General features: G+C 29.6%; 2 protein-coding genes across 2 annotated transcripts; both read left to right on the forward strand.

Annotated features, from left to right (window-relative positions):
• The first annotated feature begins 4,604 nt into the window (after positions 1–4,604).
• On the forward strand, positions 4,605–8,090 carry LOC137831292 (pirin-like protein). The gene is made up of 6 exons (XM_068638910.2): positions 4,605–4,886; positions 5,019–5,068; positions 5,164–5,202; positions 5,301–5,329; positions 6,174–6,340; positions 7,451–8,090. Exons 1-6 carry the CDS (start codon positions 4,771–4,773, stop codon positions 7,947–7,949), a joined length of 900 nt encoding a protein of 299 aa, XP_068495011.1. The 5' UTR covers positions 4,605–4,770; the 3' UTR covers positions 7,950–8,090.
• Positions 8,091–12,694: 4,604 nt separating this feature from the next.
• XYLT (beta-1,2-xylosyltransferase) lies at positions 12,695–16,423 on the forward strand. Its single transcript, XM_068638911.2, has 3 exons — positions 12,695–13,569; positions 14,320–14,469; positions 15,204–16,423. Exons 1-3 carry the CDS (start codon positions 12,922–12,924, stop codon positions 15,924–15,926), a joined length of 1,521 nt encoding a protein of 506 aa, XP_068495012.1. The 5' UTR covers positions 12,695–12,921; the 3' UTR covers positions 15,927–16,423.
• Positions 16,424–18,059: the final 1,636 nt, after the last annotated feature.

Genomic DNA, 18,059 nt, shown 5'->3' on the forward strand with positions numbered 1-18,059 from the left:
TTCATTTAACATTTATTATTACTTATACATTATACAATGTTATGTATTCTAACATGAAATCTTATTATTTTAGTTCTTGCTTTGGATATAACATGTTGAGTGGGAGAAGTGCAAACGCACAAAGACTCACTTGGATGTACCTTAAGGTATTTAAATTATATTTTTTCACTCAATTTAATGTATCTCACTCATTTATTTTCACATGCAATCCAACAAGCAATCCAGAAGTTATGAGTGTGGTTATTATGTTATTTAGTGGATGTTGACTATTGTTCAAGTTGTAATTAATAAAGGTTGGGATCAGGTAATACCTCAATACAATAAACACTTTAAAATTCGGGGTTTATTATTCATGCACTAATTCAAAAAATTTCAAATGTACAGATTCAGAAGCATTGGAGTATGTGAGAACAACATGGTCAAAGTATTTTGTAACCATGTATAACACCTTAATATAGATAAATCATTAGAATGACATACTTTTTCATATATTAGGAAAACTTTGTGTAGAATGTTATAATTTGTTATATGTAATTTTTATATTTAAAATATGATTTGAAATGTTTTGATTTTCTGGAATTGGATATTTTATGCAGGTTTAAGGTTTTTTAAAAAACAATTTTTTATTTATTTTTAAACCCACATATTTTCACGTGGAACTGTCGTTAAAAGTCCTACATATAACGACGGTTTCCATGGGAACCGTCTTTAAAAGTTGTTTATAACGACGATTCACAACTGTCGTTAAAAATGTTTACTTTATAACGTCGCTTGCAATAACGACGGTTTGGGAATCATCTTTATATGTCTTTTTTAACCGTCGTTAATGTACTTTTTTGTACATATTTTTTGTAAAGAGAATGTGTGTGCTGATAAATTGACTAATTTAGGATTTATTCATATAGAATAATTTCATTCGTATAATAGGCTTCCATCTAGCCTGTTCTTAGAATTCTTTATGAATAAGTATAGTCTACCTATGTATCGTTTTTATTAACATGCAAGTTTTGGTCGAGTTCTTCCATATGTTTGTATTTTTTGTTTTAAAAAAAATAATATTTTCATGTGATGATAGATAATTGTTGTTACTTTAAGTGTCAGCATAGTTGAGATCTCAAATTGCATAATGATGCCTAACATGAAAACTTTTATTAATAAAAAAATATATGTTTAATAGATAATAGACTAAGTAAAAAAAATTATTATAAGATTTTTTTTAAAATATTAAGAGTTTTAATATAATAATAATTATATGGTAATCATTATAATAATAATATAGGTGGCTGCATTATTATTATTATTATTATTATTATTATTATTATTATTATAATATTAATATAGTAGATATAATGATTGTAGCCCACTTATAATAGGATAATTATAATTTGACATTTTTTACACCTATATTACAATTCTTATTATTATTCAATAATTTTTTTATAACATTTAATTACAAACATATTAGTTTTTTATTAAAATAGTTAAATCAAGAGTTCTATAAAACTAACATTTTTATTTATAATATTATAAAAAAATTATTAAATAGAAACTAATATTAGAGAGAAAAATAATTAATCATTATATTAATTAAATTATATACTATTTTAGATATAAAAAATTTATTGATATTTAAAGTACTTTATATTGTTAATAAATAGTTTCTAAATTAATATTTAATTAATATTAATATTTAAAGTTTTGGTAGCCAAAATTTTGGCTACCAAAACTTTGGCTACCAACTAATTAGATTCTCAAGTTGGTAACTAATTAAATATCAATTTAGAAATTATTTATAAATATTAAAAATTAAATTACTTTAGATATCAATATTTGTTTAGTATTTAAAATAATATATAATTTAATTAATATAGTTGTTAATTATTTTTTTCTCTAAAATTAATCTCTATTTAATGATTTTTCTTGTAGTATAATAATATATATTAGATTAATAATCATAAATAATGATAATAATAATTTTAGTTATTATGATAATAATAAAAAATATGATAATAACTATAATAAAGTGTTATTCTTTAGGTTCTTTCTTAAAAGGTGTTAAGTTTCTATGTTCATCAAGATTTGAAATTATTTGAAATTATTCCTTATGCATGTGTTTTGATCTAGTCATTTCATACTTTTTTTTTTTAATAAATTTTTTCATGTAACGACAGTTATGATTAACATAAAGATTATAGTTAAAAAAAATAAATAATTGGTATTCCTTTTGAATTTATTGAGATCGAAAATGAAAGAAAAGGAAAAAAAAGGAAGAAAGAAGTAGAAAGTTAGATATATCTCTTTATTATTTTAATATTATTTTCTAATTATAATAAATATGAATATAAATATAAATGTTAATAAAATATTGATAAAATAATCTAAGTAACTTTCTAGGCTCTTTTTGTGATATTTTTGTGTATAACGTTAAGATGCCTCTTCTTATTTTTAATTTTATATATTTTTGTCCTATTTAATTAAACATTCAATAGGAAATGTTTAATGTTTTAAAAATAGTTCACAAATATTTTGTAAATTTTTTTGTTAAGATCAAATAAGCTAAAAGACCAGTAAATATATAATATCACATTCAATCCTCTTTTACCAATTTTGTAAATAGTTTCATAAATAAAACTTGATTACAGTATTATATATTGTCACTTCTTACCATTTATTTATCCCCTTGAGATTAAACATGAATATTTTTTAATTACTAAGTTAATTTAACTTTTTCGAGTACCAAATGTCACTCTTAACTTTATAACAAAAGTTATTTGAAAATGATTATAAAAAAATTTATATTAAAGGGGATATAATCTATTAACACTCTTTATATGTGATAATAATTTTACACAATGAATGTTTTACAATAAAACTTACTCTCTCTAAGTCATTTAGCAAATGATCTTACGATATAATACTCAGAAGCTTTACGTAAATACTTGTATGTGCAACAATAGATTTATGAAGAATAAGTTAGAAATCTTAATAATTTATGTATAGGAAAGCTTCTATATAGTCGTCTAGAATACAATCAGTGTAGGTCGCATGTTGATCTTTGTTCTTATATAGTGTTGTATTGGAGTGTGATTGTCTTTAGGCTAATACTTGTTTTCTTAATCACTCAAATAGTTATGTGCATGATAACTTATTCTTTGAAATCCCTTTATAATACTAGCATTACCAAATTACCAAAGTGACCATACAACTCAAAGTTGATCCATTATGTAAAAATCATATTAGGAATGCCAACATTGATGACAAGTAAATCGTTGAACAATTCAAATTGCATCTTGTGATATATATGTGTACATTACATTTACTTCTCAATTTGATGTCTTCTAAACTTCGTCTTATCTTCAGATAACATTGAGTCTCTTTTATACTTCTAGTCAACTGAGTTCGTGAATAAACTATATCTAGTACCCTTTAGACTTTGTGTAACGTAACTTTATCTATCATTTGACTTAACTTCATTTAAACTTTAGGTAGTTATCTAAACTTCATGAAATTTTGTCTACGCTATACTTAGATGTGCTCATACAATTTACAATTTAATCAATAATAACAAGATGATGATAATGTTAATGAGAAAAATGTTTTCATAATATATGGATTAAACCTATATTTATATTTTATATTTTTAAAACCAAAGATTAAGATTCTACAAATAAAAAAAAGTTTTATTTTAAACAATTCTTCAAATAACTCAAATTCAATGTCAATCTTTCTCTTCCTTTTGTTATTATCATCAATCGATCTCATATTATCCTAAATTATTCACTCTCTTCCATTTACCCATTACTAAATCTTGAATAACTCATTAAAAGGCAACCATACCAATTATCACATTTTTTATTTTAAAATAAAATAAAAATTAAGAATACATCACTCGAAAATTTGTAACTTCAATCTAATTAATGAAGATCTCATATCAATTAAATAAAGATATTTCATTATATATAAATAAGTGTAAATATTATTTTATAAATTAATCTAATAAAATTAGATTAAATTTAAAGTTATTTGTTATTATAATATTATAAATAAGTGAAAATCACACATATGATATATATGACATGAGATTTTATAATGTTCCATTAGATTTAAAAAGTACTCTTTATACTTTTTGAGAATTAAAAATTGTAGACAATTTTAATTTTAAATTTAAAACTGTTATTTGTTTTAACCTTTTGTTGCAGCTTTATTTTGTTTTAACATAACTTTTAAACTCAAATAATTGCCAATGGACATCCATCCATCTGCATCAACAACAGTGAATTAACTGAAGAAAAGGCTAAATGTATTAATTTCTGAGTGATTGAAAGCAATGTATCCCTCCTGTTAAACTTTAACTAATATTTATGTGAAAAAGAAACATATCTTCCACATTTACACTGTCTGTTTGGTGCTGTTCATTTTCATGTCAAACAGCACTGCAGAAGATTTTTTTTTTTCCTTTTCTTGGAGCTCTCACTTTGAACAAAAACAACGCCACGTGGCACTCATGTAATGGCTGAGATGGATCCCCCAAACTGCACATCATCACTGCGTTATGCTGACGCTCACACAAACTCATAACCATCAAACCAAAGTTTCCTTCTTTCATACATACTCTTCCATTCTCATTCATTTGACCTTTCCAAAGGGTAACTCTCTCTCTCTTTCTTTCTCATTCTCCACTCCTCCTTCCTATATATACCTTCAAGCATTTTCTCTTGTTCCTCACACTTTTCAGCCACCTAAGATTCTTGTTTTGCACCATTTCACAAAATGCCACTGAGAAAAGGTTGCAGTTTTTTTAATGAGCCTTGTCTTGTTGCCAAGAAATTCTTGGCTAGACCTCAGCATGAGGGCGTTGGAGCTGTTGTTAGAAGAAGCATAGGAAGGTAAGTGACAATAAGACAGAATGGAAAAAATAAATTAATATTTTCACCACCCTTTATTCAGTTTGGATTAAAAGTTTGCACTCAATGCAAAGTTGTGATCTTTGAATTGATTTATTAAGTGGGTTTGATCAGGTTTGAGCTCAAGTACTTTGATCCCTTCCTTATGTTGGATGAATTCTCAGGTGAGAGAGTCTCTGTTTTTTGCTCTGTTTTCTTCCAAGGAAAAAGTGTGTGGCTTTTCGTTTTCTAAGAATGTGAAAATTTTGTAACATTGCAGTTACTGCTCCTGCTGGTTTTCCTGATCATCCTCATAGAGGTTTGAAAATTGGCCTTTTTCTTTTGTTATTGAGATATTTTTCTCTGATGAGTTATAATGACTCCATGTTCATTCTTTGTGATGTTTTTCATGAACAGGCTTTGAGACAGTCACGTACATGTTGCAGGTAGAGAAAATTGAATGCTTCAATTGACAAGCTTCTTCTTTCATGCTCAATTTTCTCAATGGGAAACATCACATGCTGCCCATAAAACTGTTTGCCATCATTGGACCAATCTTTTGATTAGATATTTGACTTATAAATCCCTTTTAAGGTTAGGAACATATTATTTTAATGGACTAATGGCCATTATGAAGGTCAGGTTTACAAAATTAAATTCAAAAGCAAACTGAAGACTTGTTTCATTATTCTTTCGAAAAAAATTCTTTATTTTCTAACATATACCAATGAGAGATAGCTCCTAGTAGATGACATGACACTATTGATCAGGCCTCCTCTAAGCACTTGAACAAAAACATTTGAAGAAATCAGAAGAAGATGAAAGTGCATCTAAGTTGTTTCAATAATTTGGTTTTTAAAACACTTATTTGAATAAATTTTTGAAAACTTAACAGCTTTTGATGAGAAGAAGCCTCTGATTATTTTAGAAAACAACCATATATACAACCAAAAAAAAAAAGATGAAAGGAGAATCAACTATGTCCTAAAGATTTGGTTTTCTGATTTGAAGTTTTGAACTCTAATCAGATATTATCAACTCACATATGCCAACAAATAAGTTGAACGGTTGCCAAATCAGCCATATTAATTAGTGAGATATGAACACAACCACGAAAACATTGTCCATAAAAGCTGGTTACATAAGCAAAAGGGCAAGAATGACCCCACATGCTAGTGTCTTGTTTCTGCTTCTAGAATACCAACTTGTGCCTAAACTTGTGAAGGTGCTATGCAAGTCCCTTCCCTTGTGCTTGTACATATAATTATTACAATCTTTGGTCTCTTTCAGGGAGCTATCACGCATGAAGATTTTGAAGGACACAGGGGGACTGTAGAAGCTGGTGACTTGCAATGGATGACTGCTGGGAGAGGGATTGTGCACTCAGAAATGCCTGTTGCTCAAGGAACCCAAAAGGGTCTTCAATTGTGGATCAACCTTGCTTCCAAATATAAAATGTCAGTAAATAAATCCCCTTTTTTTCTCATTGGATTGAACTTAGATTACTTCTGAAACTCTGGTATTTAACATAGTCATATGGGGTTGAATGATCAATTTTAAATATAGTGGAATAAAGTTTTCATTAGGCAACATGAGAAAAGAAATACTAAGAAGATATTTATTAATGTGCCTTAAACAAACCATTAAATCTTACCTATCACACTTTGGATAAGATTTGAATGATAAAGATCCTACAATAAGGGTGTTAGAAGTAACCTTCAAGGACAAAACCTTTTAACCTTTTCTCTTTTCTGAGTTTCTCAAACTACAGCCTTAGCCTTGGACTGAGGATTAGATGACATATTTTTTGCGTCATTGGTCATCACTGTTATGTCATTGAATGATCCTTTAGTTCGGATGATGCTTACCATGAATGAGACAAAAGGGGGTTCCTAACATTACAAAGAAAAAAGAAGTTAAATATAATTTTACTTTTGGAAATAGTATATACCTTGCTTACTTTCACATGCCACTTTTTCTCATGATTCCCGCCATATGCCATTATGGACCATTTCCTAGAAGTGCTTTTAAAGTATTGAGTAGCTACGTGATGCAAGTGTGCATAACGGTTTGAAATGGCAAGCATATGTGCCTCTCATCCATATTCCCTGTGATGATGGTAACTTCAATAATAAAGGCAACACATTGCCACTTCTAGTTTCAAAGTTTGTCAGGTTTTGAGTGACCCATTATAGTAGATGTACTCTACTTTTCTCACTATAGCTTTTTGGAACTACTTGTGATGCCACAAAAACATCACTGTTTAAGTTGGCTTTCGGCCTTGTTTAAGAAAGGATTCAGACTCTCTCATGCTAGTTTTGGTCTTGTTATAAATGGGAAAGATATGAAATAATTATTATACCAAATCTACCATTATCTGTGAAGACTTTTTCAACTTTTCTCTTTCATATTTTCTATCTTAAAAGATTGGTTTGGACAAACTTTTTCAGAAATACACTTAAAAAATGAAACAGATGAAATAAATGTTTTCCATAAATGAAATTATTTTATTTATAAATTAAAAAGATTTTATAATTGTATAACTTTTTTCTGTTCTGAGATATTAGGATTGAACCAAGGTATCAAGAAGTGTTGAGTAAGGACATAGCAGAAGCTGAGGATGATGATGGTGTGAAGGTAAGAGTTATAGCTGGTGAAGCAGTAGGGATAAAGTCTCCAATCTTCACAAGGACTCCAACCATGTTCTTGGACTTCTCTCTCAAACCAGGAGGTCACTTGCAGCAACCTATACCAAAATCTTGGAATGCTTTTGTGTATATATTGGAAGGAGAGGGTATCTTTGGAAGCATGAAATCTCAACCTTCAAATTCTCACCATATTCTTCTTCTTGGTCATGGTGATGGCCTAGAGGCATGGAACAAATCTTCTAAGCTCCTTAGGTTCATTTTGGTTGGAGGAGAACCTTTGGGGGAACCTATAGTGCAATCTGGACCCTTTGTGATGAACACTCAAGAAGAGATTGACCAAACCATTGATGATTTTGAGAACTTTACAAACGGATTTGAGAAAGCAAGAGATTGGAGATCTGAAAACAAAATTAACTAATCTTTGTTATATCTTATTTTATTAGCCTTAGTCACATTAGTTGCTTTGCATAACAAGGAATGAGTCCTAATCAATATTGCAATCCCTCATATACACAATGTATTATTAAATTAATAAATTAGATGAAGCATTTTTATGTTCCTTTTCTCAGTTAAAAAATAATTAGTTTAGGAAAGATCTCAGATTCCAAGTTCTAGTAATTAATGATGGTAAGCAGCAACTAAATTAATCAAGACTTTGTTGTACATCCTTTTAGAGTTTTGGTAAAAATAATTGATAAGAGAAGAAAAAGTAGTAAAGTTAATTTATTAAAATTAATCTAATAACTAACCAATAAATATAAATTTACACACAATATATGTTTATGTCATCATCAAGTTTTTTTGAATTAAAAAGAGATAAAAGGTAAATTTTTTTAAAATATGAATGGTAAAAAGTAAAACAATAATAAATGATGATGGTAATAATAATTTATAGCTATAATGTTAAATAACGTTAGAAAAAAATGTTATAAAACTCATTTATAAAATGTTTTTCAAGTAAATTTATAAACTTTTAAAGATGAACTATATTGATGAAAAAAAACACCGTAGTTGAAACTTAAAATTTCACACAGAGTTGGTTGGTTTTAACTTAAAATGAAACCCTATCTATATTTTCAGCCAAATAATTCCATTAGGCCTAGAAGATCGTAAATATTCACAATAGAATTAAGACGGTTTCTTCTTGCACCTCCATATCTTCTCACACCTCCATACATAATAAAATACATTTTTATCCTTTTTTTTATCCCCATAGATTAGTTTTCAGATTATGTAATCCGAAACACATTTAAAAAAAACTTCCGGATTACATAATCCATAAACTAAATAAGACTTCTGGATTATGTAATTCATAAAGTAATCATGCATCTCAAAAAATGTTTCTGGATTACATAATCCGGAAGCTAATTATAAATTTGAAAAATGACTTCCAGATTATGTAATCTGGAATATTATAGAGAGACATTTTTAGAAATTCGAAAATTTATGGAGGTGAAAGAAAAAGGTACGGAGGTGCAGAAAGAAACAGTCCAGAATTAAGCATAAATGTTAAATGTTTAAAGACTTGCTACCTTTTTCCTTGTATAAAAGGAGTACAAAAGCAAAGTGTTGAGAATGAAGCCCATGATGGCTCTAGCCCCCCAAAAAACAATAATAATGGTGATTGATTAGTGTTTTGTACTGATAAGATTAAAAATTATACCTTTTTAATCCAAGTGTTCAATTTTAGTAATATCTATTTAAATATAAAATATCATATTGTGTGTTTTTGAAGAAGCATTTTATTTAATATATAAAAAGAGAAATAAAAAGGTCAGTTTACTTGTTTTTTAAATGAGTAATTTTACATAAACCACTTATTTTAAAAGTAAAAATTAAATGGATACATAAACAGTTAATTTTTTTTTAATTAAAAAAAGTACTTTCCCAAAAATAAACACAAATAAATTGATCAATTATCAAATTAAATTTTTATTTACCAAATTAAAACTATGAAAATAATAAATTAATAATACAATCTATATAAATATTAGCTCTCATGATTAAGAAGTAAGGTACAATTGCTTTTTTCACAACAGAAGATAAATATATATAAGCTGGTAGTTGCTCTTTACAATTGCTATGGATTTAATTATCTTGAAATTATAATGTTTATGAGATTAACATTCCTATTATCTGTGATAATAGTGTTAATATTAACTTGTTTAAAAATTCATTTTTTTTTCCTTCTAGATCTAAACATATTGAAATCAAACACCACTTCATAAGAGATTGTGTGTAAAACAGTATTGTTGATTTTACAATTCATCTCTATAGACTATCAACTTGCTAACATCTTTACAAAACCTTTTGTTGAAAAGAGATTTAATCATCTGAAAATTCTTTTGGGAATGACTTTTATTGAATATTGATGGAGAAAAATATGCAAATGCATTAAAAAGTTAATTTCATTTACTTAGACGATATAGGAATTGTATGCACTAGACAATCTAAGAGTTATATGCATTAGACGATGTATGAATCGTATTTATTAGTTGGTTTAGGATTTGTAAGCATTAGACGATCTAGGACACATGAATTAGATGGTCTATTACATGTTTTAGATATTTTATAACAAAATATATTTTTAAGGAAAAGTTATAATATTTTTTGCCATACAATCATATCAAGCTATCTTGATTTCAATTTCAGACAAATCAAATCAATGTTTTTCTACAAGATCATTATTAACCACATGTTTAGGAATAAATGATTCATTTATTATGGCATCCTACATCCCTCTATCAATAGACTTAATAAAATTCATTCTAACATTCTAGAACACCTCCAAACATATGTGGTTTATTAATAGATGCATAACCCCATATATCAATGTATATTAATTGTAAAAGAAAAGTATAGACACGTAGAAGACGGAAAAGGAAGTTTATGAGCTTTCCCTTGAACACACACATCACAAAAAACAGGTTTAGCTGTACAAGCAATATTACATTGATTTAAAATGTTCTTGACAACATGAAAACTGCAATGTCCAAGTTTGTTGTGCCACAAATGCAGAGCAGGTTTTTCAGATTTAAAAGACGTGTAATTAGCAGATTAAGGAGATGATCTTAGAGCAGGAAAAACATATAAACCATCTTTAATGATGCCTTGAAACAGAATTTGCTTGGTTACCTGATGTTTAACATAACAAGAATCAGAGTAAAACTCAAAGAAAACATTATTATCATTGGCAAATTTGGAAACACTTAACAATTTTTTATTGAGCGTAAGAACATGCAAAAGATTTTGTAAACAAAGAACAATGTTAGTGACAACAGAAACACAAGATGTAGAACCAATATGAGAGATAGCCATACTTGCACCATTGCCAAGCTTAACATTTGCAGAACCTTGATATTCTTGATTATCACTAAAAAGAGTTGGGTCATGTGTCATATGGTGAGAGGCCCCACTGTCCAGATACCAGAGAGGATCTTCGATAGTGGAGGGTGTGCCAAGAATCAATGGTTAACCATCATCAAGAGAGAGAGAGTAGAAAACTGAGATGTGTTAGCAGTGACCGTCGAAGAAGATTGCTTACCAGTCTAGTGCCAACATTGAAGTGCATTATGACCAGTTTTAGAACATAATTGACAGTGAACCCAGTTAGGTTTCTAGGATGCAGAAGTTGAGAAGTTCCAAGAATCACGGTGAAAAGGACGTGGTCCATTAGATTGAGAATATATGCTTGAGTGTTTATGTGGAAAACGACCACCACGAGAGTATTGATTGAAAGAGGGACGAAAAGACGGGGTTTGATGATATTGCGAGTGAATGGAGGTAGTGTTAGCTTGAAAGGGTGAGTGAGCAAGTTTATACCTATGAAAACGTTCTTCTTGGGAAAGTAAGAGAGATTAAATCTTATTGATGAAGTAAGGATCAATGCGAGACATAACAACAACAATAAACTCATTGTACTCTTCTGGTAACCCTTTAAGAATACTCTCAATGTGATCTTCAATAGTGATTGGGGCACCGATTGCAGCAAGCATGTTGACAACCATTTTAATATCGTGAAGATAAACAAAAACCATTTTTTCATTCTTGGGAGTCTTTAGAAGCAACTTCATCTTCTGAATTTTGGCACGCGTATGAGATGAAAATTGTTCTTGAAGACATTTCAAGATTTGTGCGGAAGTATCCAAACCCATAAATTTTGTAAGCATTTGTGTAGTCATTGAAGCAAGAAGTTAGCCTATGATAAGTTGATCTTGTTGTTGATATTGAAGAAAAGCATATGACGATTGATAAGGGGAAGAAGAAGAAGGAGATGAAGGAGACGAATTCAAGAAACTTCAAGAGTTTAAGGTCCTGTATAGTAGTGGCAAGAACCTGATGACGTTAGAGAACGAAATTATCTTCATCAAGTTTAAGGCTTATGGAAGTGGTCAATTGCTAAACAGAGGTCATTGTGGAAGAAGAGGAAAGAAAAATAGTAGAGAAAGAAGAAGAGGTTGGGGACGAAGACATGAGTCAAAAAAGTTGACTCATGATACCATGTTAATAGGAGAGAGAATGAGTGGAAGACATAGAGAGAGAAAAGAGTAAAACTCATATATTGACAATGAATTAAACTGATACAAAAACGTGAAAATATGAAGGCAAAGATAAATCGAAAATATTAACTAAAGTATAAATAATAATCAACTTAAATAATATGTTTAACGTTATTTTCTGCTTGATATTTAACATTACATATTTAACATTACTTTATGCTAGAGAGTTGAGAGTGCTTTGCAATACATGTTGAAATTTATTCACATTTACAAGTACAAAGGTATTCAATATTAGAAAATAAAATTAATTATTATTTATTAAAAGTGAAATTTAAATTTTTAATCTATTAAACATTTGGAAAGATTCAACTTAAAAATATGAGATTCCAAGATTACATCCCACTAGTGATTCTTTAAACCAAAACAAAAGTAATTAATGTTAAAAACAGATAATTTAATTAATTAATATTATATTAAAAGGGAAATTTGAATATTCAAATACTAAACATCTGAAAAGATTTAACTGAAAAATAGAAATTTCATAAGTTGCATCCCACTAATTTTATAACAATCTGCAATTGAGGAACTATTCCCAAAATTCTTAAAAATATTTTAAAAATGAACATAAAATACCTATTTATGATTTAGAAATAGTAAAAAACACATTTTAGGCTTGACTTTTATCCTTAGATAGTATTGTTTCTTGTTGTTGGAAGAAAAAGTTGGGAAAGAAAGAAGAGGGTCCAAGTTCCGTCACGATTTGCCATGGCACCATCCCATTGGTCTGTTTTAGTTTTTGATAAATTCACACACAACAGAACACTGTTGCCGCGGAGAGAGAAAGAAGAGAGATAATAGAGAGAAGAAGAAGAAGAAGAAGAAGAAGAAGCCATGAACAGAAGAACAACTTTGCTTGTTCAAACACTCGTGTTCCTCTTCATCCTCAACTCTTTGTCTCTCTTCCTCTACTTCACCCACTACAACTCACCAAAACCCTCTTCTTCATCGTCATCATCTTCTTCTCCTTTGAATGTTAACAACTATCTCACACCCATTTCCAACCAAACGCACTTTTCAAAGCCATGGCCTATTCTCCCCTCTTACCTACCCTGGCCGCAGAGCGCCACCACCGCGCCTCTCCGCTCCTGCGAGGCCTACTTCGGGAACGGCTTCACGTACCGCCGTGACCTCCTCCGCCCCCGAAACGGCGCCGGGTGGTTCCGGTGTTGGCACAGCGATACTATCCGAAGCTCCGTGTGCGAGGGGGGCAGATTGCGCATGGTGCCGGAGAGGATCGCCATGTCGGTGGGAGGGGAGAGTCTAACGGCAGTGATTGGGCGGAGGGAGGAGGAGGAGTTGCCGGCGTTTCAAGACGGTGCTTTTGAGCTTGATGGGGGTGAATTCGTTGACCGGGAGTTTCTGGCTGACCGTGAATTTTTGGATCGGTTTGTACCGAGGGGAGAGATCACGAGGCACACCATGAGGGACTTGATCGGCAAGATTAAGATCGTGGGAGGGAAGGATTTTGAATGTGATGAGGTGAGGGGAGTGGAAAATTCGGGTCTTCTGTGCTTTTGTTCATGTGGGTGTTTGTTGTTTAGTGGTTGAGTTGTTGTAGGCAAGGTTTTAGTTTGTTGTGGCTTTGTTACTTGATTTTGTGAGAAATTGTGGATAAATGTAACCGATTTTGCCAAAACCTTTATATTGTGAAAGTTGCAGATAAATGTAACTGATTTGGCCATAATTGTAGACCCAGACACCTCATAAAACCTTGGTGTTGCGATTTTGAACTGATCTTTAAAACCTTAGTTGTAGGGTTGTGAGTGGTGCTTGGATTGAGCGGGGACAATTGTGGATTTCCTTGTGTTTGGTGATTCTGAATTGAAATTTGTTATGGTGATTGGTTATTAATTTATTATATCTTGTCTGAGTCTGAAAGACTCATTTAATTGAGTCCACTTTTAGGGGTGAACTAAGGGTGTTTTGTTTTGCTTTTTTCTGATCAAATGGGGGGTTTTAATGTGCAATAGTTGTGTAAGATCTTTTATTCTGATCAAGTTTAGGTGCTTTGATTACCTTAGAGATACAAGTATTCCTTTCCTTCTGTAGTGAATGTGCATGAGATATTCAATTGATGAAGCTTATCATTCCCTGTATACTTACTCTATTTGTTTGAGCTTTTAATTTTTCACAATTAATAACCTTGACAGTTTTCTGTTGCCTTATTGTTATCTTTCTTTGAACAATTTTATTTTCCCTCGAGTTTGACGACAATGTTTGTTCTTGCAGTGGATTGAGGAACCAACACTTCTTGTGACACGTTTTGAGTATGCTAATCTTTTTCATACTGTTACAGACTGGTACAGTGCTTATGTTTCTTCTAGAGTCACTGGTCTGCCCAATCTACCACATTTGATCTTTGTTGATGGCCACTGTATGGTATGCACTATCAGTTTTCTCAATTTGTTTTCATTTACTTTCAACATTCTAATGGTGTTGCTTTTCATCCTACGAAAGCACAAAAAGCAAACAACATGTAGTATCTTTGATGCTGTTGACTAAGCACCCAAAAAGTTGGAGGTTAAATCTAGGATTTTGAAATACAAATAAATGTCAAGAAATTAAGACGTTATTAACTATGTAGGTAATTGTTGTAACCCAATTTGAAATTAACAAGTAATTGTTGATATTGATAACTTGGGATGTTCTTCAATAATGTGGACGCTTTTTGCTTCCTTCCATATAAGGAATTGATTGGACCAAGCTGGTTTCCATGTCTAAATAAAAAGAATCAATAGTGGTACTATGCCTTTGGATTTCTTGAACTTTTTGGTAGGAAGCTTTAGATTAATTAAATATCAACTATAATCTTAAAATTGACGATGTTAATGTTACATTGACCTAGTTTTTTTTAAAATTATTTTTAGCATCTTCTTTTATTTTTTGTATTTCCAAAGCATGTTCAATTGTTTTGGTATTTTGTATTAGTAAAGAGTGTTTAGATTTTGGTACATACATGGTTTACCAATCCAAAATATAATCTTCTAAACTTTCAAGTTTCAACCAGCCTTAACAATATGACTAGTTTAGTTTTTTGTTGGACACCATTTTTTTGAGTTTGCAAGATAATTAAATTTGCAAGTTGATTTACAAGTTTCCTCCTAAACGTTCAGTCTCCTCTTGAAGAGACATGGAAGGCCTTATTCTCAAGCCTCAGATATGCCAAAAACTTCAGTGGTTCCGTTTGTTTTCGTCATGCTATTCTCTCACCTTTGGGATATGAGACATCATTGTTTAAAGGACTAACAGAAGATATAGATTGTCATGGAGTTCCTGCACAAGAACTGTGGCAAAACCCTGATGACCACAAAACTGCACGCCTTTCTGAGTTTGGAGAAATGATCAGAGCAGCATTTGGGCTACCCTTAAACATACGCCGTAGTGGAAAACCACTCTTGGCACACAATGTCCTCTTTGTTCGCCGAGAAGATTATTTAGCTCATCCACGCCACGGTGGTAAAGTTGAATCGCGACTAAGTAACGAGCAAGAAGTCTTTGAGTCCTTGAAGAGCTGGGTATCTAGTTATAAAGGGTGTAAAATTAACCTTGTCAACGGATTGTTTGCGCACATGTCAATGAAGGATCAGGTTCGAGCCATTCAAGATGCATCAGTCATCATTGGCGCTCATGGTGCTGGTCTTACTCATATAGTATCTGCATTGTCTAAAACTGTGATTCTGGAGATCATTAGCAGCCAATTCAGACGCCCTCATTTTGAATATATTGCACGGTGGAAAGGGTTGGAGTATCATGCTATCAACCTTTCCGGATCACATGCTGATCCTGGAACTGTGATCAAAGAGCTGACTGACATAATGAAAAGCCTTGGATGTTGACTGTTTTGGGGGTTGGAAGTGTTGAAGATATCTGTGCTTAGAGTAAATGGAAGGTGATCTTTAGTTTCCAAGGATTCACATCTCATATTTGGCTTGCAATGTTTCAGCTTTAATTGCATCCAGTTTGGTTGCTGCTAAGTGATACAAAGTTGTTCATATCTTGTTGCAACAGAAGTAGCATAACTCTTCTAAAATGAATTTGGCTTGACAATTCTACATTACCCTTGAAGGTTGCAAGTTCCATGAGAAAAAGGTTCATTTGTTTTGGTTTATATAGAATGGTGGATACTTAGTACTTGCAGAATATGGCATTTTGCAGTGGATTTTGTTTCCTTCACCTGCTTCTTGTCCCACGAGTTGTATACAGAAGAGGATTTTGTTGTACAATAGGTTTATCCCTTACCTCTTTTTTTTTTTCTGATTAATTTTGATACAGATATAATGTTACTTCATTTTGAGGTTACCATACAAATTGCATTAAATTTTTTACTGACAAATATTTCTTGGAAGACAATTTTCCTTTTTAGATTTCTTATTATATTAGGGTTTTGTTGATGCATGTCATGAGAGTATTCTGAGAATTTATGTTAAACTGTCTTAACTACATGATCTTTTGGATTATTCAAATAATAAATGCTTCGTGTGTGTTTGTTTTATGAACTATGATTTTTTTTTATTACTTAATAATTGATATACTTTATTGTTTTATTATTTATGTGACTGCATGCAAGTATTTTATTTGTTTAAATATGACTTAATTTAATGTATGAGTTTATAAACTATTATTTATTATTTTATTTATACTGTTATATTAAAGGGCATATACTTTTGAATAACTGTTTTTTCTTTGTATAGACTATTACCTTTTACCAAATAGGAATAAATTTATTATTTGATAAAAAATAAAATTGACAACTTTAATGAAGTACAAATGGGTAATTTTTATAAAAATATAATTTAGTAAATCCAGAATTTCTCTATTCAAAGTATGTACATAATCTCTCAATTCAAAGAGAGCACAACAAATATAATATTTTTACATGTTAGTTTTTTTTATTAAACTTAATAAAAAAATAGTATGTTGCAATAAAAATTTAATCATAATAAATTATCGTTAAATAAAAGTAATTAATATTCTATGTTATAAGGACGTAATTAACTCCTGTATTTTAAGTAATTTAAATAAAAAATAAATTTATTTATGCAAATATTTTTTATTGGTTTTATTTTATTCTTGATAATGTAATATATATATATATATATATATATGTGTGTGTGTGTGTGAATTTGAAGTGTGTTTACTTGATAAAGAGCTTATAAGTTTTTATTGAAGTATAAAATTATGTCCGACTTAGATACTTTATTGTAAAATAAACTTTTACATAAATTATTTTAAGATTATCATGAAAGTTATATTAATCTTTAAAAAAGTTATATCACGGTCCAGTTCTTTAACTTTTTTTTATCAAATAATAATTTTTTAAATAGTAATACTTTTCATTTTGTGTTACAACTTTTCAGAATAATCATAAAATAAAAATAATTATAAACTTGATTTTAATAAAAAAAATATATTTTTCATAATTATTCACTAAAAAAAATAATTAAATATTAATCAAATTTCGAAAAAATAATAATTAATCACTATATTAATTGAATTAAATAATAATTTAGAGACTAAAAAATTATTCATATTTAATGTGATTTTTATTATTAGTAAAAAATTATAAAATAATTTTTAAATTTATATTTAAATTATCTATCTAAGTTTTAATGATTAATATTTTAATATAAACTAATTTAGTATATAAAGTTTTAAGTAAAAAAAAATTGATTGTTAATCGTATTTAAAAAATATTTTATAAATTTTAATTAATAATAAAAACTATTTTAAATACTAATAAATACTAATAGTTCTTTATTTTATAAAATAGTCTCTAATTTAATTAAATAATAATTAATTATTTTAGTTTTTAAAATTAGTTTCTATTAAAAAAAATCTTAGAAAGAGTGAATTTTCTAATTGTAGACAAAATGAACTTCTCTTTTGTCTGTTTTTCAAAATCTGAGAGTATTAAATTATTTTATTTCCTAGTCACAACATTTTTAATGTTAAATGAATTGATCTTATAT

The sequence above is a fragment of the Phaseolus vulgaris genome, chromosome 6 (genome assembly GCF_051622355.1).
Source record: "Phaseolus vulgaris cultivar YP4 chromosome 6, ASM5162235v1, whole genome shotgun sequence".
NCBI classification, from domain to species: domain Eukaryota; kingdom Viridiplantae; phylum Streptophyta; class Magnoliopsida; order Fabales; family Fabaceae; genus Phaseolus; species Phaseolus vulgaris.